The sequence below is a fragment of the Pan paniscus genome, chromosome 14, assembly GCF_029289425.2.
Source record: "Pan paniscus chromosome 14, NHGRI_mPanPan1-v2.0_pri, whole genome shotgun sequence".
NCBI lineage: Eukaryota > Metazoa > Chordata > Mammalia > Primates > Hominidae > Pan > Pan paniscus.
The window spans coordinates 74,460,221-74,482,820 of record NC_073263.2 but is presented as its reverse complement, the minus strand read 5'-3'; the positions used below and the strand labels follow the sequence as shown (position 1 = coordinate 74,482,820).

General features: G+C 34.4%; 1 protein-coding gene and 1 non-coding gene across 4 annotated transcripts in view; one reads left to right on the top strand and one right to left on the bottom strand.

The window, feature by feature from the left end:
- Positions 1–22,600, bottom strand: part of PIBF1 (progesterone immunomodulatory binding factor 1) — a 236,702-nt gene that overhangs the window by 115,778 nt on the left and 98,324 nt on the right. For all 3 annotated transcript variants that reach the window (XM_003827453.6, XM_057299586.2, XM_057299588.2), the window contains one exon: positions 5,590–5,755. In XM_003827453.6, coding sequence (XP_003827501.1) covers positions 5,590–5,755 — 166 coding nt within the window. The remainder of the gene's footprint in view (positions 1–5,589; positions 5,756–22,600) is intronic.
- Positions 18,296–18,402, top strand: LOC112436962 (U6 spliceosomal RNA). Its single transcript, XR_003025625.1, has one exon. It is a non-coding gene; the product is annotated as a U6 spliceosomal RNA (small nuclear RNA).

Genomic DNA, 22,600 nt, shown 5'->3' with positions numbered 1-22,600 from the left:
TGAGGTATAATTTTTGTTTTTAATTCTGTTTATGTGGTTGTCACATTTATTGACTTGCATATGTTAAACCATCCAGCATCCCTGGTATGAGACCTACTTGGTCGTGATGGATTATGTTTTTGATATGTTGTTGGATTTGGTTAGCTAGTATTTTGTTAAGGATTTTAGCATTTATGTTCATCAAAGGTATCAGTCTGTAGTTTTCTTTTTTGGTTGTATCCTTTCCTGGTTTGGTATTAGGGTGATGCTGGCTTTATAGAATGAATTAGGGAGGGTTCCTTCTTTCTCTATCTTGTGAAATAGTGTCAAAAGGATTGGTACGAATTCTTCTTTGAATGTCTGGTGGAATTCTGCTGCGAATCCATCTGGTCCTGGATTTTATTTTTGGTAATTTTTAAATTACCGTTTCAATCTCGCTGCTTGTTATTGGTTTTTTTAGGGTATCTAATTCTTCTTGATTTAAGCTAGGAGGGTTGTATTTTTTCAAGGAATTTATCCATCTCTTTTAGGTTTTCTAGTTTATGTGTGTAATGATATTCACAGTAGACTTGAATAATCTTTTGTATTTCAGTGGTGTCAGTTGTAATATCTCCTGTTTCATTTCTCAGTGAGGTTATTTGGATTTTCTTCTTTTCTTGGTTAATCTTGTTAATGTTCTATCAATTTTTTTTTTTTTTTTTTTTCTGAGATGGAGTTTCGCTCTTGTTGCTCAGGCTGGAATGCAATGGTACGATCTCTGCTTACTGCAACCTCTGCCTCCCAAGCTCCAACAATTCTCCTACCTCAGCCTCCTGAGTAGCTGGGATTACAGGCATGAGCCACATGCCCGGCTTTATTTTTTTTGTTGTTGCATTTTTAGTATAGACAGGGTTTCTCCATGTTGGTCAGGCTGGACTCAAACTCCCAACCTCAGGTGATCTGCCCACCTCAGCCTCCCAAAGTGCTGGGATTACAGGCGTGAGCCACCGTGCCTGGCCTGATCTATCAATTTTATTTATTTTTTCAAAGAACCAGCTTTTTGTTTCATTTACCTTGTGTATTTCTTTTTGTTCAAATTTCATTTAGTTCTGCTCTGATCTCGGTTATTTCCTTTCTTCTGCTGGGTTTGGTTTATTCTTGTTTCTCTAGTTCCTTGAGGTGTGACCTTAGATTGTCTGTTTGTGCTCTTTCAGACTTTTTGATGTAGGTGTTTAGGGCCATGAACTTTCCTCTTGGCACTGCCTTAGCTGTATTCCAGAGGTTTGGGTAGGTTGTGTCATTACTGTCATTCAGTTCAAACAATTTTTTAATTTCCGTCTTGATTTCATTTTTGACCTGATTCTCATTCAGGAGCAGGTTATTTAATTTCCATGTATTTGTGTGGTTCTGAAGGTTCCTTTTGGAGTTGATTTCCAGTTTTATTCCACTGCAGTCTGACAGAGGGCTTGATATAATTTCAATGTTCTTAAATTTATTCAGGCTCATTTTATGGCCTATCAGATGGTCTATCTTGGAGAAAGTTCCATGTGCTGTTGAATAGGATGTGTATTCTGCAGTTGTTCGATGAAATGTTCTGTTTACATCTGTTAAGTCCATTGGTTCCAAGGTACAGTTTAAATCCAGTTAAATCCATTGTTTCTTTGTTGACTTTCTGTCTTAAAGACCTCTCTAGTGCTGTCAGTGGAGTACTGAAGTCCCCCACTATTACTGTGTTGCTGATTATCTCATTTCTTAGGTCTATTAGTAATTGTTTTATAAATTTGGGAGCTCCAGTGTTAGGTCCATTGTGATATTTTCCTGTTGGACAAGGCCTTTTACCATTATATAATGTCCCTCTTTGTCTCTTTTAACCACTGTTGCTTTAAAGTTTTTTTTGTCTGATATAAGAATAGCTACCCCTGCTCGCTTTTGGTGTTCATTGCATGAAATGCCTTTTTCCACCCCTTTAAGTTTATGTGAGTCCTTATGTGTTAGGTGTGTCTCCTGAAGGCAGCAGATGGTTAGTTTGCAAGTTCTCATCCATTCTGTAGTTCTGCACCTTTTTTAAGTGGAGCATTTAGGCCATTTACATCTAATGTTAGTACTGAAATGTGAGGTACCATTGCATTCATCATGCTTTCTGTTGCATGTGTACTTTTTTTGTTGTTGTTTTTGATTTTTAACTTGTATTTTTGTTTTATAGGTCCTGTGTGATTTATGCTTTGAAGAGATTTTGTTTTGATGTTTCTGGGATTTGTTTCAAGATTTAGAGCTCCTTTGAGCTGTTCTTGTAGTGGTGGCTTGGTAATGGTGAATTCTCTCAGCATGTATTTATCTGAAAATGACTGTATCTTTCCTTTATTTATGATGCTTAGTTTCACTAGATACAAAGTTATTGGCTTATAATTGTTTTGTTTGAGGATGCTGAAGATGGGATCCGCAATCCTTTCTAGCTTGCAGCTTGCGGGCTTTCTGCTGAGGAATCTGCTGTTAATCTTATAGGTTTTCCTCTATAGGAAAACCTGGTGCTTCTGTCTCACAGCTCTTAAGATTCTTTCCTTCGTCTTAACTTTGGATAACGTGACGACAATGTGCCTAGGCGAAAATCTTTTTGCAATGAATTCCCCAGGTGTTCTTGGTGCTTCTTGTATTTGGATGTCTAGGTCTCTAGCAAGGCCGGGGAAGTTTTCCTCAATTATTCCCCCAAATATGTTTTCCAAGCTTTTAGAATTGTCTTCTTCCTCAGGAACACTGATTACTCTTAGGTTTGGTTGTTTAACATAATCCCAAATTTCTTGGAGGCTTTAGTCATATTTTCATATTCTTTTTTCTTTGTCTTTTTTGGATTGGGTTAATTCGAAGACCTTGTCTTCAAGCTCTGAGTTTCTTTCTTCTACTTGTTCAATTCTATTGCTGAGACTTTCCAGAACATTTCACATTTTTAAAAGCATCTCCAAAGTTCACTGAATTTTTGATTTTTTTTCTTTTAGCTATTTCCTTGAATATTTCTCCCTTCACTTCTTGTACCATTTTTTGGATTTCCTTGCACTGGGCTTCACCTTTCTCTGGTTCCTCCCTTATTAGCTTGATAACTAACCTCCTAAATTCTTTTTCAGGTAAATTAGGGATTTCTTGGTTTGGATCCACTGCTGGTGAACTAGTGTGATTTTTGGAGGGTCATGAAGAGCCTTGTTTTGTTATATTACCAGGGTTGGTTTTCTGGTTCCTTCTCATTTGGGTAGGCTCTCTCAGAGGGCAAGTCAAGGGCTGAAGGCTGTTGTTCAGGTTCTTTTGTTCCTCACGAAGTGTTCCCTTGACGTAGTACCCTACCCCTTTTCCTGTGGATGTGGCTTCCCGTGAGCCAAACTACAGTGATTGTTGTCACTCTTCTGGGTATAGCTACCCAGTGAGTCTACCCAGCTCCAGGCTGGTACTGGGGTTTTCTGCACAGTCTTGTGATGTGAACTGTCTATGGGTCTCTCCATCATGGATACCAGCACCTATTCTGGTGGAGGTGGCCTAGGAGGATTATGGCTGCCTCTGCTGAGTCATGCAGGTTGTCAGGGAAATGGGGGAAAGACAACAGTCACAGGCCTCACCCAGTTCCCACGAAAACTGAAGGGCTGGTCTCACTCCCACTGGCTCCCCCCAACACAACAGCCCAAGAGTCTGTTTCCAGGCCCAGAGTGAGTTGGGCTTGAAAACTTGCCCAAGGCTTTCCACCTCCCAGAGTTATTTGGGGTGTCTTCCGGGTCCTGCAGGAGCAGTCCGCTTCCTTCAGAGGGTCTGTGGGTCCTCTCAGGATTGCTGGTTTGTTCTTGCAGTCAATCTGGAGCTAAAATTCACAATCTGGATCTAAAATTCACAATCTGGATCAACCTTCTAAGGCTTTTAACACAGATTACCATAATGTCCAGAAGGGCTGTTTCATTTTCTAACTCATGAGATTTCCCACTTAAGGGTACTCTTGCCAGCATTTTAAAAACAACACACAGACCTATCTAAAGGTAAAAAAAAAAAGTTTAAATTTATAAATTTATATTTTGGTACTTATCAGTGAGAATTCATATTTTCATTTATTTATTTATTAGCAATTTGCATTTCATTTCTTGGAAATGGTCCATTCCTTTTTTTTCCCACTTATTTATGTAGAAGGCGAAGGCATGTCCTCTTGATAAAATATCTTTTAAACTTAAGGACATAAGCCCTTTGTCATATATAACACAAATACTGTTTTTCAGTTTCTATTTTGCCTTTAATATTATATATATTATTTAAGTTTAAATATAAATTTAAAAATTTATGAATTTTATGAATTTATGAATTTTAAAATTTATGAATTTTAAAAACAAATTCAGGTTTTATTTTTCCTATATAATTTCTTTCCTGGCTTTCATCAGATTAACAGATTAATTCCCAAAGTAAACATAAGATATAATTTCATCTGTATTTACTTAAAAAAATTTTTTTGATGTAGTCTTGCTCTGTTGCCCAGGCCAGAGTGCAGTGACGTGATCTCAGCTCACTGTAGCCTCGACCTCCTGGGCTTAAGCAATCCTCCCTGTCTCAACCCCCAAGTAGCTGGGACTACAGGTGCATGCCACCACACCTAACTTTTACATTTTTTTAGTAGTAGACGAGGTTTCACCATGTTGGCCAGGCTGGTCTAGAACTCCTGACCTCAGGTGATCCACCTACCTCAGCCTCCAAAAGTGCTGGGATTACAGGCGTGAGTCACTCACTGCCCCTGGATCATCTGTATTTACTTCTAATACCTTTATAGCTACACACACACACACACACACACACACTATATATATATATATATATAATATATATATTATATATTGTACATATATGCAGCCTAGTAATCCATCTGAGTTTAATTTTGCTATATGGTATGAGGTATTGAGTCAACTATTTTCTCTAAATATTCAAATGATTATCACAGCATCATTTATTGTCCAATCCATACTTTCCCTACTGATTTGAAATATGACCTTTACCATGTATAAATTCTTAAATTTATGTAAATATGTTTTGGGGCTTTACATTTTATACCATTTGTGAACTAATTTTGTGTGCAGTTTAATTATTCTTGCCTCAGAACACACTTTAAAATGTGATATATATTTCCATTATTTCTTTTTAAAAAGTACTTTTAAAAATATTGACTATTCTGTACGTTTTTCCTTCCAGTTGTTCTATAGAATTATTTTCAGTTAAAAAATATGCTGGCATTTGATTAGATAGAAACATATCATATTATTTGATGAAAACTGAAAAAATGTATACTTCATTCCCTCCCAGAAACATGGTGTTTCATTTCACATGTCAGTGAAGTTCTATAGTTTTCTTCGTATACATTCTGCACTGTTCTTATTTAAAATATTCCAAGTCATTATATATTTTTGGTTGCTATTGTGAATGACATCTTTTCTTGCTTTTTTTGTTTCTCAACAATTCTAGTCCTTTTCAGTATACATCTTTCTGAAATACGTATTTCCTTGTTTTTTTTTTTTTGTGCAGGATAGTGCTACATCCTATAGGAGAAATAAAGCTCAATATAAATCTTGTACTTAGGGAGTTTACATGCCATGCTAATGTTGAAAGAAAAGCTTGTACATGTACCTCCAATTTTTTCTGATACTTTTCACATTCCAATTGACACTGTGTGAGATTTCTTGCTGTTTCCTCTTGTAGAAGTTGAACACGCTCACTTTCAAAAGATTTTAATTTACTTTGATGGAGAAATTCTGTTACTTTGCTTTCTGTACTAAGCTGTAGTTCTCTGTACCTGAAAGAAGCAGAATGGTTATGACACTCTAAAGAAAGCAGTCTCAATGATTTAAGTAATCATAAACCTTACTTCTATGTTTTCTACTCCCCCATATTTGTGGAGTTAATAATTTATATTTATTCAGCAAAGCTTTTATAAATAATTTAGGTAGGTATATGTATGAAAATAAGTAATTACAGTGAACATATCAATTAACTTTCACCATTCTACCCTTATTTTCATTCTTTCTAGCCAAAATAATTATTTCCTATCATTTTGTAAATGGCAAGAGCAAATTTCAGTTACATTGCTTAGAATGATTTAATTTCTATACTTCTCATAAGCCTTTTTAAATCTATGGCATTGTTTCCCAGCTTGCTATTTCATCCTAAGTCTAAATAATGTCAGATGGAGAAGAAAGCAATGAAATATGCATATTAAACTACAAATTCTTGAAACACTTGCAAAATAAACAGTACATATACATATATTTTGATATTACAAGAAAAAAATGTACAAACTGTGAAGATAAATATAGACCTACAAGTAGGCTATTACAACTCAGATAAGGAACATTCTCTTCATTCCATAGGTATAACCGGTAATAAAAACATTTCCACTTAACATATAAATCACCACATACTATAAATTTGAAAATACTTAAGGTTGATTGTGTTCTAACAGAAAAGCAAAATACACATACACTGTATCTTTTCAGGGAGTTATTATGAACCAAGTATAATGCTGGGTATGATATTAAAATTCATTTATTCAAATATTTATTAAGCTAGTCAGTATGCTAGGTAAGGTGTATACATTGGTAGATAAAATATTGTTTTTTAAAAGAACTTATAGTTTTCTGAGGAAAACAGGCAAATAAACACGAAAATTCAATGGTAAGTGCTTCAATAGGGTAATCCCTAGGTTCAGTGGGAACATATATGAAGGAGACCTAACTTGGTTTGTATAGAGGGGTGTGTGTGCGTGTGTGTGTGTGTGTGTGTGTGTGTGTGTAAGGCAGGAGGAGGTAAGGGGTGGGAAGTATTCTAGGGAGAAGAAATGTGAGTTATATGCAGGGCAGTGAAGCAGAGAGCATAGTCTGTTTTATCTATGGTATCTCATTTAATTCTTACAATGGATCTACTAGGTATTTTGCAGATGAAGAACCTGAGGCTCAGAGATGTCAAATAATTTCTTTAATAGGAACACACTGCTAGTAAATTTCAGGATGAAGCCCAATTTTATATTAGACTTCACAGCGATAGTCTTTCTGCTATTACATAATATTCATAACTGACATTTCTGAGGTAAGATAAACTTTAAAATGCTTTTTAAAGGCTATTTCACTCCTGTCAGTGAGTGAAAATACCATTCAAAATATAATCAGAGAAGATAGGCATTAGATATACACCATGGGCTACTTCAAGTCTCAGATCGGTGGAAGTTCCATACAATGCACATTACACATTAATATACAGTAAAGTTTTAAAGTGAATGTCAGTTTTTGTGACTAACTTTTTTGGAAAATCCTGGCATTAATTATATAAAACTTTTTACAATTTTATTAAAAAATACCTTTTTATATAGAAAAACAAACACTGATAAATTTTTTACTGAGACATAATTCATATACCATAAAATTCACTCTTTTAACATACACAGTTCTGTGGTTTTTAGCTTATTTACAAATTTGCACATCATTATCTAATTAAAAACATTTTAATTACCCTACAAAGTCCCCATGTTCATTAGTCACTCCCTATTCTTCTCTTCATCCAGGCCTGGCAACCACTGATCTACTTTTTGTCTCTAAAAGTTTGCTTACTCTGAACATTTCATATTAATGGAATCATATAATATGTGACCTTCTGATGTTTTCAAGGTTCATTCATGTTGGAGAATGAATCAACATTTCATTACTTTTTATAACCGAATAACATTCAAATGTATAACTACATCACATTTTGCTTATCCATCATCAGTTGATGGACATTTGGGTTGTTTCTGATTTTCGGCTATGATGAATAATGCTACCATGAACATTTATGTACAAGTTTTTGTGTAAACATGAATTCATTTCTCTTGGTTATATACCTAGGAACACAATTGCTATGTCATATGTCACTCTATTTTTAACTTTTTGAGAAACTGCCCAACTTTTTTCCAACAGGGTTGCACCATTTTACATTCCCATCAGCAATAACGAGGGTGCCAATTTCTCCACATTCTTAACAACACTTATCATTGTCTGCCTTTTGATTATGCATTCTAGTGTGCGTGAAGTGGTAAAAAAAACACCTTTTACTAAAAAAAGTATTAATTCAACATTTTATGACATACAAATGTCCCTGTACTCTTTGAGGCAAGTTGTTTTATAAATATAAATGAATTAAATGTGTGAAATCAATACTTTCTTTGTATGTGAGACTAGGACATACATAGACCATATTATGAAATAAATTCTGGATAAGTAATTTAGAATGTGATATTGATCTTTAAGATAATTTATCCTAAAAGATTAAACTGCAAATTTTGCCTTTTTATGGATTCGGGATGTTGCTTCGGATATCAATGCCAACTCCAAATAGGTAATTAAAGACTTAGCTTTTAGCATCACCTGTTTTTATTCATTACATGGCACCTGAAAGTTACTTTTGGCACTAATATTATTTCCTTATATTGAAAAGTTAAACAGTAAACAATATTTAGACATTTATAATATAGAAAATTTAACAGAAGTTAAACAATAAACCATCTAGGCGGTAACAAGAATTATCTCCTAAAAATTTGAATATAGTCTAAGTTTCATAAACTGAAGCTTTGTAAAATGAAATGGTAATTCTAAAGGACTAGTCTATTTCCATGTTGTTTATGTAAGTGAAAGGATTTGCCTCAAATTATTAAGCCTGTGTAAGTATTTTGTTAAACTGAACTCTGAAAATGTTGAACAAACATAGCTACAAAAGTAGCTCCAACAGTGAGGAACTGATGATGCCCAGGAGCTAGTTTCAGGTAACTCCCACTTAACTTGTTTTGCTAATATAACCCATCACATTTTACTTTGTTGACTCAGACTTCTCATCTCATACTCTCAATCTGAACATCTTATTTGAGGTAAGTCAGTATTATTCATACATTAACAACTTCACGTTTGATATTCTAATTTATTAGCATAGTAACCTTAAGAGGTCAAATTTTCCACAGAGAATCTCCACCTATTCTCACAACCATCTCATCCCCAGGCCTAAAATTTGGCTCCATTTGTCCTTATGCTACATTTGTAACCGGGTTTTTAGTTTTCATAAGACCCAACCATATACCAAATACTACTTTAAAACTAACAGAAAGGACTAGAACTAATGGTTTGCTCTGAAGGAATATTCACTGCAACAGCACTTCTGGGTTTGGAAGTACAGGGAGAAAAAATGTTAAAGGGTGAAAATCAGCTATTACACAGGGAGCTACAAAGAAAGTAATCCATAAGAAGTGCTCTCAGGCTAGGATGAATTAAACTCCCAGTAGCAGGACATGTTCTGGGATGCTGAGAAATAACCACAGGAGAGACATCAATGTGACAGTGGAGTCTCAGAAACAGGAAAACATATTTGGTAATAAAAGTACTGGATAAAACATCAAATAACAGGTTTTCATAACAAAATTTACATTGGCAGTCTTTACATGTAGACTCTACAGGGGAAGTTTTACTTGTTAGACTCTGATGTATTAAGCCACGCATGTATATGGTTTATTCCCAACTCTTATTAACAAGGTCTTCATTGGGTAATACAGTGAAAGACCCATATTTAACCCATTTTAACTGTTTATTTAATCTTTTTTATTTCAATGAGAACTGATTTTTGAATTCTGTACACAAAATGTTCATGGCTTGTATTACATTAAAAATTTTGAACCCAGTTATCAAATCTCATTCGGTAAACAGGTTTTCTAAGGCAGAATACCTAAAAAGTATTAAAACTCAGTGGTGAGGTTCATGTAATGACCAGGGCCAGAATATGGTACTTGCATTAAGAAATTTAACAACTGATCCAGGTTGAGAGTAAGATAGTGCAGCAGTTGAGGCAAAGCATTTATCTGTATGTGGCAGGACAACTGTGTACAGATAAAGAGTATGGGAAGTAAGACCCTGCCCCAAGGTAGACTGGCAAGAGAAGTTAAGCAAAGTCACAAGATCTCCAGTACCAGTAAGGGTTCAGGGAAGGATTTTTAGTATTCAGTTATTAGGCAAATTAACTAATAACAAAGCACTGAAAGATACTTTCAACTTTATGTTGAAATATGGGGAGATGGGTCAATAAAGAAAGAATACTGGAGCTTAGAAGAATACACAGAAGTAGGTAGTCAGAGATAGACTGCTAAGTCTTTTGTGTGGGCAGGAAAGTTTAGTTTTAAACTCCACAAGCAAGTGGGGCAGAGGTTGACAAACTTTCTACACTTGAAAGAACTGTGAAACAAAGATGGGCCTAAATCTCCAGATACATTCAGTCTTTGGTAGATTCAGCTATAAGAAATTGGAGTTGACAAGGACAGAAGCTGATGTGTCTAGTCAACTGAGAATTCAATCTTGCTTATAAGGATAAGCTGTTTATATTTTCATAAATTTTCTTCTCTGCACAAGTAAATATTTTCAAATTTATTTTCAATTCTATAAATAATTTATCAAATCCACTGTGAGGCTAAAAACTCCAAACATTACAAATAAATATTACAGACTTCTTCTTTTCTTTTTTTTTGTGTTTTTTGTAGAGACAGGGTCTCACTATGTCGCCCAGGCTGGTCTCGAAATCCTGGGCTCAAGCCATCCTCCTATCTCAGCCTTCCAAAGTGCTGGGATTACAGGTGTGGGTCACCCAGCCCAGACCTCTATCACTACTCTCAATTCCATTTCTCCTTTGAGAGATAATCACTGTGACTAGTTTTCTGTGTATCTAAGAGGTTGGTTTGTTTTTTTTTTAAACATGTATGTATATCACATATGAATTGATATATCAGTTGTTTTTTTTTTAAACAAATGGCATATCACACATATTCTTCTCTGTAACTTACTTTTTTCATGTAGACTGTCTTGGGATCCGTTTTTTCCATGTCTATACCTCATTCTTTTCATTTGCTATATAATAGACCACAATGTGGACATAATCATTTAATTAATTCCAATTTATTTAATTCTAAACGGATTAACATTTAGATTGTTTCAAAATGCTTCAAAGCATTATACACAGTGCTTCAAAGATCATCCTAAGAATTGCCTCCCATGCACAAGCAAACATTTAAGAAAGATACCATGAAGTGAAATTGTTGGGTCAAAAGATTTTAAATTTTGATACTGCCATTTTTCCTCTCAAATGGCTACATCAATTTAAAATGCAACTCTAAGTGTATGAAATATGGTTTCTCCATCTCCTCACCAATATTTGATATTATTCTTTATAAATGTTTGCTATGCATATTACATATGAATTATGCTTTCATATAGAATTTGCTCTCCTTCCCCCAATATTATCTTAAAAATCTTCTTACGTTATTAAACCTCCTTCAAAAATAAGATTTTCAATTGGCCTCATAATTTTCCATTCTCAACAATTCTTTCATTGTTAAATAGTTAACCTCTCCCCAATTTCTCACCCATTGTTCACAACAAACAGTATACCTAGTTTATTCACCCACCAAATTCAATGGGCTTTACTCTGAATGGTTGAATTTCCAAAAACAAAAACTTCTCTTTGAAGGAAGAAGACTGTTAAAATGAAAAGTTATTCCAAGAACTGTGCTGTAAAATAATTGAATTGAGCAATACCAACACGGTCGGAAAAAGCATACGGGCTTCTACTGTATTGACCTTGGTGGAGGGTATTCTTATTTGTGTCCATATATTCTGATGTGTTTCTTTTAAAAATAAAAACTTGACTCATTATATACATATTTAGACGTGAATCATGGATATATCTAAAATCACACAAGGACACTGAGTTATATAAAAAGAAAGGAAGTGTACACTCTGAAGAAATAAGAAATAATATCCCATACTGGTAAAGATATCTGGGAAAAGAGAGGTGAGAGGAGAAAATTACATTTTTACATTACATGGTTCAACTTAAAAATTAATTTTACTGAAGGCAACTCAAAAAATTTTTATATGAGAAATTTAAAAATAAAAAATTAAGTACTTTCCATTTAAATAATTTTGGCTTAGATATATCGTTTACTTCTCACAACAAAGTGTTATTAGCTAAACAGAGATGAAGTATTACTACATCAGTGGCTAGTATATGGTATAGGTCTTTGGTTAGTTATTTTTTATACCCTGAAAATATTTGAAAGATCTCAGAATACAAAAATAAGCACACTTACCCTATTATACCCAATCTATAACTTCTAATATTTTACTTTAAGAAAACAAAAAGTATACAAGTTTTATGTAAACTATATTCACACACATATATATCCATATCATAACTTACAGAGAACATATCTGAAATTACTTTCCTTTCATGTTATTAAAATACAAAATGTTATCTTAGAGATTTTACTTTTGTGCATTACTGCTACCTATTGTTCTACCAACTGTTTTCTTTTGCTTTTTAGTTATCTGTATATTTAAAAATTTTAAATATATACCTGGACACTGAATCAAAATTATTTTTGATGAAAATTAGAGGAGCAATTACAATAGTTCAAAAATGTACATATAAAATTATAGAGCCCATAGATTTCCAGTGAGTTGGAAAAAAAACAAAAGAAAAACTATAGAGTAACACAGCTCTATTAACTCAGGTGTTTTCAATGTGAAATTTTCCAAATTGAAAAGAAACAAACTAGGGAAAACTTTTAAAGCCAACATTAATGTCGCAACAATGATGACTAAAGAACGTGAGAAAGGAATTTAAAAGAAGTTTGGGTATTTCTCCAAACGTTTCTGCCATTTAGATGATTTCTTCAACCAGTTCACTTCTCAGCTGCAATACTACATCTGTCATTTTTGGCTTACAAGCTAATTCTTAAATGAATGTGAGAGGTCTTTTTTGCTGAGTTAAAAATGCTGAGTATGTTTGACAACTGTACCATGGATTTATAAGAATTTCAAGCATGTATTTGGAGTAATTCAATGCATCTATCATATCATGATCAAATAAAATATGTAATGCCATTAATAAAATAAACAACATGTAGTAATATCTGGCCATCTTATAAAGTCAAAAAAATAGGTACTACAGGTATGTGAAGAGTACTTAACTGAAACAAATGTAAGGAAAGGAATGTTGCCATAAAATAAAAGCATGTATGAGATAAAATTAGAGTGAAACATTTTATAACACTGTTATAAAATTTTTATAACAGTGTTATAAAAACTTTATAACACTAGGTCTGATTGGGTCTGTTTTCCCTTTTGTGTCAACATGACAACAAGCCCTTAAAATTCAGCTTGAATTATCCTCCGAACCAAGAGTATTTATTATATTAGTGCTTCATAGCACTCAAAACTCTATTTCATGCAGCTTTTAATGTATATCTCAGTGTTGATCTACACTAAAGAAAAAAATTCAGAACATATAAACTGAATCTTAAAAAGTCATTAGAAAAAGCACTTTTAGGGGGATGCTTTTATGAAGAATAGTGTAAAGTATTAATAGTAGCACGATGGAGGCTAATCATGCTTTTGTCCTATTTTTCAGTAATATATAGCTCAAGAAAAGAAATGAATTTACTATGGTTAACATACATATTGTAAAAGGCAAAAAGGGATGTAAAAGTCATTTATTTAGATCTACTTCCTAACAATAGGGAAGCCCTATAAATGTTAATTTATCCAAATTAGTGTTCTGAAATGGGCTAAGGAATACTCCAAAAAACTCCTGAATACAGCAACCAGAGTCATGGGTCTTTAAGCCTAGATGGTCTGGTAGTAAAGCTGGATCATTAGCAACACTTTTTTCTTTTCTAAGGATTGCGGATGACTCCTGAGGTTGACTTTACCTAGCCTAACCAGGGAGGACCATCAGAATCACTTGTGGAACTTCTAAGAACTCTAGATGCCACGGTTCTGCCTGAGACTTTCTGAATCAAAATTCTTGGGGGAAAACTTGGGCATGTTGAGTTCTGGATGATAATGTGAGCTAACAAAAGTAAAATGCTCACAACAACACACTGTACAATTAAAATACAAGTTACTTCAGTGCAGGAATCTTGTCTAATCCATCTTTGGATTCCTAGGATCTAGTAAATATTCTGGCATATTATAAGCTCTTAATGAGATAATGGTATATCCAGAATATTACTAACTCTTAATGTTTACTGAGTGAATGAATGGAGTCATAGTAACCATGAGGTTTTTAGGTGTTATAAAATTAGAATGCTAAATAGGTTCAAGCCAGGATAGAAAACATTAAAATATTAAATACTAATTTGATGAGGGGCAGTCTCTTCTGAAGTATGAAAAAACCAGTGAATTAAGATTATTGTTTCCAGGTTTAGGTGTCCGTAAAAGATGAAAAGAGAAGCCAAAATGATTATAGGTTAGGTATGTCCAAACTACAAAAAAGATTAAACTTTCAAAAAATATACAGTGTGGATAATGGCTAAGGTGGTAGAAGGAGACATGACAACATTCTAAAAATACTTACAAAAAAGAAATGCAAAAAAGGGAGCAAAAGTAGTGTGATATGACAGGCTCTATCTGAGTTCTGTAACAAGTTAAAATTATTACAAATTTTATACACAATTTTAGGAATCTATGCGTGACTCACTAGCCTACCTACAAGAATGTAATAAAGTTTATCATGAGGGCATACAAAACAGAAGTAAAGAAGACATAAATAGAAGACATAATAAGAACTAAATCACATAATAAGAACTAAATCACTATTTCCCCACCTCTTATTTCTCTCATTAGACTTAATGGACCAAATAATTACTTGTTAGTATTTCTGTTAAATTCTATCTTGGGATGTTCAAACAAATAGATAGTAAATATAATCGTATGTTAGGCACTCAGTAAACACATATTATGTTATAATTATATTTTTATTTTCTACAGCTGTTTATAAAATGAGAAAGTTTAAAAGTTCCAGAAAATGTCTACATACCTTGGTATTTATTTAACCATCTCCAACACTTCAGGATAAAAATGAAATAATAAAGAGCCTAATATAATCAAAGCAACTCAGTATTAATTTAATTAAACAAACTCTAATTTTTAACATCTTACATTATTATTTTGAAGAAACGTCTTCTCTCAAACATTTTCCTGGGCCTTGCTTTTCTCCCTACACTTTTCTTATGTCCTCCCCTTGCAGAAAGTGTTGCTTTTCCTCTCTAGGTTGGCTGAAATTTGGCGCTTTTATTATTGCTCTGTCACTTATTCCTTTTATCTCACTTTCTATTGTAACCATGACTAAGTGGGTTGTGAGAGGCTTGCGATATTAATAAAAAGCCAGTGATGAACTTTAAAGGCATTTATTATACTAAGAGGAAACTTGAATTGGCATGATGCCTATCAGGGTGTGTACAGACCAATACGAAGGAAAGGAGTCTAACATTTGAGTGCTTTTATTTACTGTCATATACAGGTATAAACAGTTTTTTCATTTAATCATCTCCAAACTGCTAATACAAAATTTAGGATTATTCTTTTTAAAAAATCTTTAATTTTTATAGGTACGTAGTACGTATATGGGATATTTTCATACAGGCATACAACGTGTAATAATTCCATCAGGGTAAATGAGGTATCCATTACTTCAAGGATTTATCCTTTGTGTTACAAACAATCCAATTATACTCTTTTAGTTATTTTATGCATGTATGTATGTATGTATGTACGTATATATCTGTATATTTAATAGAGACGGGGTTTTGCAATGTTGGCCAGGCTGACCTCAAGTGATCCTCCCGCCCCGGCCTCCCAAAGTGCTGGGATTACAGATGTGATCCACCACACCTGGTCTAGTTATTTTAAAATGTACAATTAGGCCAGGCGTGGTGGCTCACGCTTGTAATTCCAGAAGTTTGGGAGGCTGAGGTGGGTGGATTATTTGAGGTCAGGAGTTTGAGGCCAGCCTGGCCAAAATGGTGAAAGCCCCTCTCTACTAAGAATAGAAAAAATTAGCTGGTGTGGTGGCGCATGCCTGTAATCCCAGCTACTCAGGAGGCTGAGGCAGGACAATCACTTGAACCTGGGAGGCGGAGGTTTGCAGTGGGCAGAGATCATGTCACTACACTCCAGCCAGGGCTAGAGCTACCATCTGATCCAGCAATCACTGATCCAGTATAAAGCCAGAGAGAGACTCTGTCTAAAAAAAATGTACAATTAAATTCTTACTGACTATAGTCACCATGTTGTGCTTCCAAATAAATCTTATTCAACCTCCCTATTATTTTTATACCCATTACCCATGCCCCATTCTCCCAACTACCCTTCCCAGTCTCTGGTTACCATCATTCTACTTTCTATCTCTATGAGTTCAGCTGTTTTAATTTTTAGCTCCCACAAACAAGTGAGAACATGCAAAGTTTGTCTTATTGTGCCTGGCTTATTTTACTTAATATAATGACCTCCAGTTCCATTCATGTTGTTGCAAATGACAGAATTTCATTCTTTTTTATGGCCGAAGAATACTCCATTATGTATATGTACCACATTTTCTTTATCCGGTATCTATTGATGGACACTTGGGTTGCTCCCAAGTCTTGGCTACTGTAAACAGTGCTGCAATAAGTATGGAAGTGCAGATATTTCTTTGATATACTGATTTCCTTTCTTTTGGGATATACACAAAAACTAAAAATAGAGCTACCATATGATCCAGCAATCATTGATCAAGCATAAAGCTACCATATGATCCAGCATAAATCTACTTTTAGTTTTTTGAGGAACCTCCAAACTGTTGTCCATAGTGGTTGTACTAAGTTACATTCCCACCAACAGTGTAGGAGGGTTCTCTTTACTCCACATCCTCATCAGCAATTGTTATTGCTTGTCTTTTGGATAAATGCCCTTTTAACTGGGGTGAGACGATGTCTCATTGTAGTTTTGATTTGCATTTCTCTGATGATCAGTGATATTGAGTACCTTTTCATAACCCTGTTTACCATACGTATGCCTTCTTCTGAGAAATGTCTATTCAGATCTTTTGCCCATTTAAAAATTGGATTATTAGATTTTTTTCCTACTGAGTTGTTTGAGCTCCTTATATATTCTGGTTATTAATTCCTTGTCAGATGGATTGTTCGCAAATCTTTTCTCCCATTTTGTGGGTTGTCTCTTCACTTTGTTGACTGTTTCCTTTGCTATGCAGGAAGTTTTTTACTTGATGATATCCCATTTGTCCATTTTTGCTTTGGCTGCCTGTGCTTGTGCGGTATCACTCAAGAAATCTTTGCTCAGAACAATGTCCTAGAGCGTTTCTCCAATGTTTTAGTAGTTTTATAGTTTGAGGTCTTAGATTTAAGTCTTTAACCCATGTTGATTTTACCCTTGTATATGGCAAGAGATAGGGGTCTAATTTTATTCTTCTGCATATGGACATGCAGTTTCCCAGTATAATCTATAGAAGAGACTGTCCTTTCCCCAATGTATGTTCTTGGCAGCTTTCTCAAAAATAAGTTTGCTGGAGATGTATGGATTTGTTTCTGATTTCTCTATTTTTTTTTTTCCATTGGTCTGTGTGTCTGTTTTTACGCTGGTACCATGCTGTTTTGGTTACTATAGCACTGTAGTATATTTTGAAGTCAGGCAATGTGATTCCTCAGTTTTGCTCTTATTGCGTAGGATAGCTTTGGCTATTCTGGGTCTATTGTGGTTCCATATACATTTTAGGATTTTTTTTTCTACTCCTGTGAAGAATGTCATTGGTATACTGAGAGGAATTGCATTGAATCTGTAGACTGCTCTGGGTAAGTATGGACATTTTAACAACATTGATTCTTCCAATCCATGAACATGGAATATATCTTTCCATTTTTTGTATGTTCTCCTCAATTTCTTGCATCAGTGTTTTATAGTTTTCATTGTAGAGATCTTTTACTTTTTTTTTTTTTTCAAGATGGAGTCTTGCTCTGTCACCGACGCTGGAGTGAAATGGCATTAGCTCGGCTCACTGCAACCTCCACCTCATGGGTTCAAGTGACTCTCCTGCCTCAGCCTCCCGAGTAGCTAGGATTACAGGTGCACACCACCACGCCTGGCTAATTTTTGTATTTTTAGTAGAAAAGGGGTTTCACCATGTTGGCCAGGCTGGTCTCAAACTCCTGACCTCGTGATCCACCCACCTTGGCCTCCCAAAGTGCTGGGATTACAGGCATGAGCCACTGCACCCAGCCACTTCTTTGTTTAATTCCTAGGTATTTAATTTTATTTGTAGCTATTGTAAATGGGAATACTTTCTTAATTTATTTTTCGGATTGTTCATTGTTGGCATATAGAAAGTGCTACTGATTTTGGTACACTGATTTTGTATCCTGCAACTTTACTGAATTTGCCCATCAATTCTAATAGTTTTTTGGTGGAGTCTTTAGGTTTTCCAAATAGAAGATCCTATCATTGTGCTCATTTCAGCAGCACATATATTCAAATTGGAATGATACAGAGAAAATTAGCATGGTTCCTGCACACGGATGACATGCAAAATCATGAAGCATTTTGTTTTCAAAAAAAAAAAATCCTGTCATCTAATAACAAGGATAATTTGACTACTCCCTTAACAGTTTGACTGCCCTTTATTTCTTTTCCTTGTCTAGTTGCTTTAGCTGGGAATTCTAGTACAATGTTGAATAACAGTGGTGAAAGTGGGCAAGCAGTTATTCTCTTTTTAGAGATAAAGATTCCGAGACTCAGAGAAGTTAACAACTTGCCCAAGTAAGTAGCAAAGCTGAAATCTGCATTCAAGTCTGCCTCAAATTTCCGGGCTAAGTAACAAATCTGCACATATATCCCCTGAACCTAAAAGTTGAATACATACATTTATAATAAGGGATCTAGAACAAAAAAGGTCTCAAATAATCTTGAAGCTTCATGAGATTGAAGTATTTTTCAATGTAATGTGACTTTAAGTATTTATTTATTTTTATAGTTTCAAATTTTATTTTAGATTCAGAGGGTTAAATATTCACAAATAACTATATTAAGCAAGGGTTCTGAAGCCAGACTGCATCAGTTCAAACTCCATACCACTCTTTACTACCTGTGTCTCAGCTTTCATAATTATAAAATGAGCATAACAGTGATAATCTCATTAGGTAATTAGGATAATTAAATGAGTTAATATTGGTAAAATGCTTAAAACTGTATTGGTACAGTAAGCACTATGTGTTAAATTAAACATTCAAGTTTGCCAAAGCACTTTGTTTTAAAGCTTGTCATAAGAAAAATAACAGGTGACTTTGTATGTTTCCTGGCTGCAGAGTTCCAATTTTTAGTCTGGCCAAGATGTCTTGTCATGTTCCATGTTTTTCTATAAACCATGAGATGTTCTAATACTTAAAAATGTTGGAATTTTGGAAGCACAGAATTTGATTTTTCTTCCATTCAGTGGAATGTAACATCTTATCCTTACCAAGAAACAGAGTTACCCGTTCAAAGTCATAATTTTCCTACCCTGCTAAAGAGATGCATGGGAAAGATATGCATGCTGATATCTCGAAAGCACTGATAAATGGTGACCCATCTATTCAGGCTTGTGAATGATCTCCAAGAAACAGACAGACAATTATCACTGCTGCTTAACTGATGCTGCTGAAAGCTGGCATGCAGACATGTTTTGTAAAGGACCAAAGAGTAAGTATTTTAGGCTTTGTGGGCCAAAAAGTTTCTGTTGCAACAACTCAAATGTGCGGTTGTAGCATAAAAGCAGCCATAGACAATATGTAAACAAATGAGTTTGTGTTCCAATAAAACTTTATATACACTAACATCTACATTTCATATAATTTTCATGTGTCATTAAATATTTATTTTTATTTCCCCCTCATAATTAAAAAAAACCACACAAACCAATCTTAGCTTGTAGGCTGTCCAAAAACAGATGGTAGGCTGGATTTGGCCTATCGGCCATAGTTTGTCGACCTCTGACTTGAATTAAGAGAAGCTGTGGAAAATTAGGGATGCCATACTGACCAAGTCCATGACCTAGCTCTTATTGCTGCTTGGAATTCTTTTATTCCCAAGGTATTACATTATTGTATTCTCTATAGTTGCCATTCTAAAAACTGCCTTCTTTTATTAAGACTCTCAGGTCATTTGGAGCCCTCTCCATTGTCCTTTTACTAAGGTCAAGATCTATCCAACAAGGGTTTATTTCAATTCCCTCCTCTCTACCTTAAAATTGCTTATATTCTAATTTTCTTTCTTTCCCTACACTCCTAACTCAGAACATTCCTTCTCTGGTTGGGAGGATTGTAGATCTCCTTGACTTCCTGATACAAAAAACACTTTAACCTCCTGAAATCTCACATTTAGCTTAGATTTGCAAACTTTCCTTTTTGAAGTTCTTCCTCCCAGAAAATATATAATTCCTAACATTTATGTGCCCAACAACATAATGCCAATTAAAACCAAAAAAGAATGAAAAATAGAAACAAAGAATGAGGGAAAAAATAGAAAACAGTAATAAATATGGTAGCTGCAAATCTACCTACAGTATATCAATAATCACATTGTATGTAAATGCTCTAAATTCACCAATTAATAGATTAAAAACACACCCAACTATATACTGCCTACAAGAAATGCACTTTAAATATAAAGATACATATAGATTAAAAGTAGATAGAGAAAAATGTACCATTATAACACTACTCAAAAGAAACTGGGAGTAGCGTGCATTAATTTCAGACAGAACAGACTTCAGAGCAAGAAAAGTTATCAAGGATAAAGAGGGGCACTACATGATAAAGGGGTCCATTTTCCAAGGAGATATAATAATCCTTAACATTTATATGTCCAAGAACAGATGTCAAAATACATGATAGAACTGCAAGAAGAAATATATGAATCTACTACTATAGTTGAAGACTTCAACACGCTAGTATTAGAAATGGACATATCCAGTAGGCAGAAAATCATTAAAGACATAGTAGAATTCAACACCACCAATCAACAGGTTATAATCACAATTTATCAACAATAGCAGAATACATATTCTTTTAAAGCTCACACGAAATACAGATATGCAGAAGATACACTGCATCCCAGGCTATAAACACACATGAACAAAGTTAAAAGAATAAAAATCATATGCTCTCTACTCTCAAACCATAATGTAATTAAACTAGAAATCAACAATAAAAAGATAACTGGAAGATTCTAAAATACGTGGATATTAAACAATACACTTCTAAATGACACATACATCAAAGAAGAAAATGCAAGAGAAATTAGAAAATATTTTAAACTAAATAAAAATACAACTTGTGGAACGCAGAAGTGCTTGGAAAATTCACAGCATTAAATACGTATATTAGAAAAGAAGAAAGATCTAAAATCAATCATCTAAACTTCTATCTTAGGAAACTAGAAAAAAAAGAGTAAATTAAATCCAAAGTAAGCACTAAGAAAATAATTACCGCAAAAATCAAGATAAAAACCAATGAAATCTAAAGTGGTTCTTTGAAAAAAAAAAATCAATAAAACCAGTAAAACTTTAGCTACACTAAGAAAAAGAGAGGACCTAAATTACTAATAGCAGAAATGAAGGCCAGTCATGGTGACTCACACCTGTAATCCCAGCACTTTGGGAGGCCGAGGTGGGCGGATCACCTGAGGTTGGGAGTTCAAGACCAGCCTGACCAACATGGAGAAACCCCATCTCTACTAAAAATACAAAATTAACCAGGCGTGGTGGTGCATGCCTGTAATCCCAGCTACTTGGGAGGCTGAGGCAGGAGAATTGCTTGAACCAGAGAGGCGGAGGTTGAGGTGAGCTGAGATTGTGCCACTGTACTCCAGCCTGCACAACAAGAGCAAAACTCTGTCTCAAAAAAAAAAAGAAAAGAAAAGAAAAAAAAGAAATGAAACAGTGGTCATTATTACAGATCCCATGGACACTAAACAAAAGAATACTATGAACAACTCTGTGCTCTCAAACTTCATAAATTAGACAAAATGGACCGATTCCTTGAAAGACACAATCTGCTAAAACTGACACAAGAAGAAACAGAGAATCTGAAGAGGCCTACATGTGTTTTAAAATATTTAATCAATAATTTAAACCTTCCAAAGCAGAAGGACAGGCCCAGATGGGTTCACTGGTAAATTCTACCAATTACTTAAGGAAGAAAGTATACCAGTTCTCTACAGTATCCACCAGAGGCTAGAAGCAGAAGGAATACTTTCTAATTTATTATATGAGGCCAGCATCACTCAAATACCAAAACCAGACAACGACATTACAAGAAAAGAAACCAAGAGACCAACATCTCTCATTAATATAGATGCAAAAACCCTCAACAAATTATTAACAAATCGAAACCATTCATGCATAAAAAGAACTATACACCACAACCAAGTGGGATTTATCCCAGTTATGCAAGGCTGGTTCAAAATTTGAAAATCAATTAATGTGATTCATCACATCAACAAGCTGAGGAAGAAAAAAACCACATGATCCTGTCAATAGATGTAGAGAAAGCATTTCACAAAATCTAACATCTACTGATGATACAAACTCTTAGTAAACTAGGAATAGTGCAAAGTTCCTCAACTTGATAAAAAATAACACAAAAATCCTACAAGTAACATCTTAATGGTAAGAAACCTGAAGTTGTCCTACTAAGATCAGGAACTTTTCAACATCATATTCGAAGTTGATGCTAATTGCAATAAGAAAAGAAAAGAAAAAGTATATAGATTGG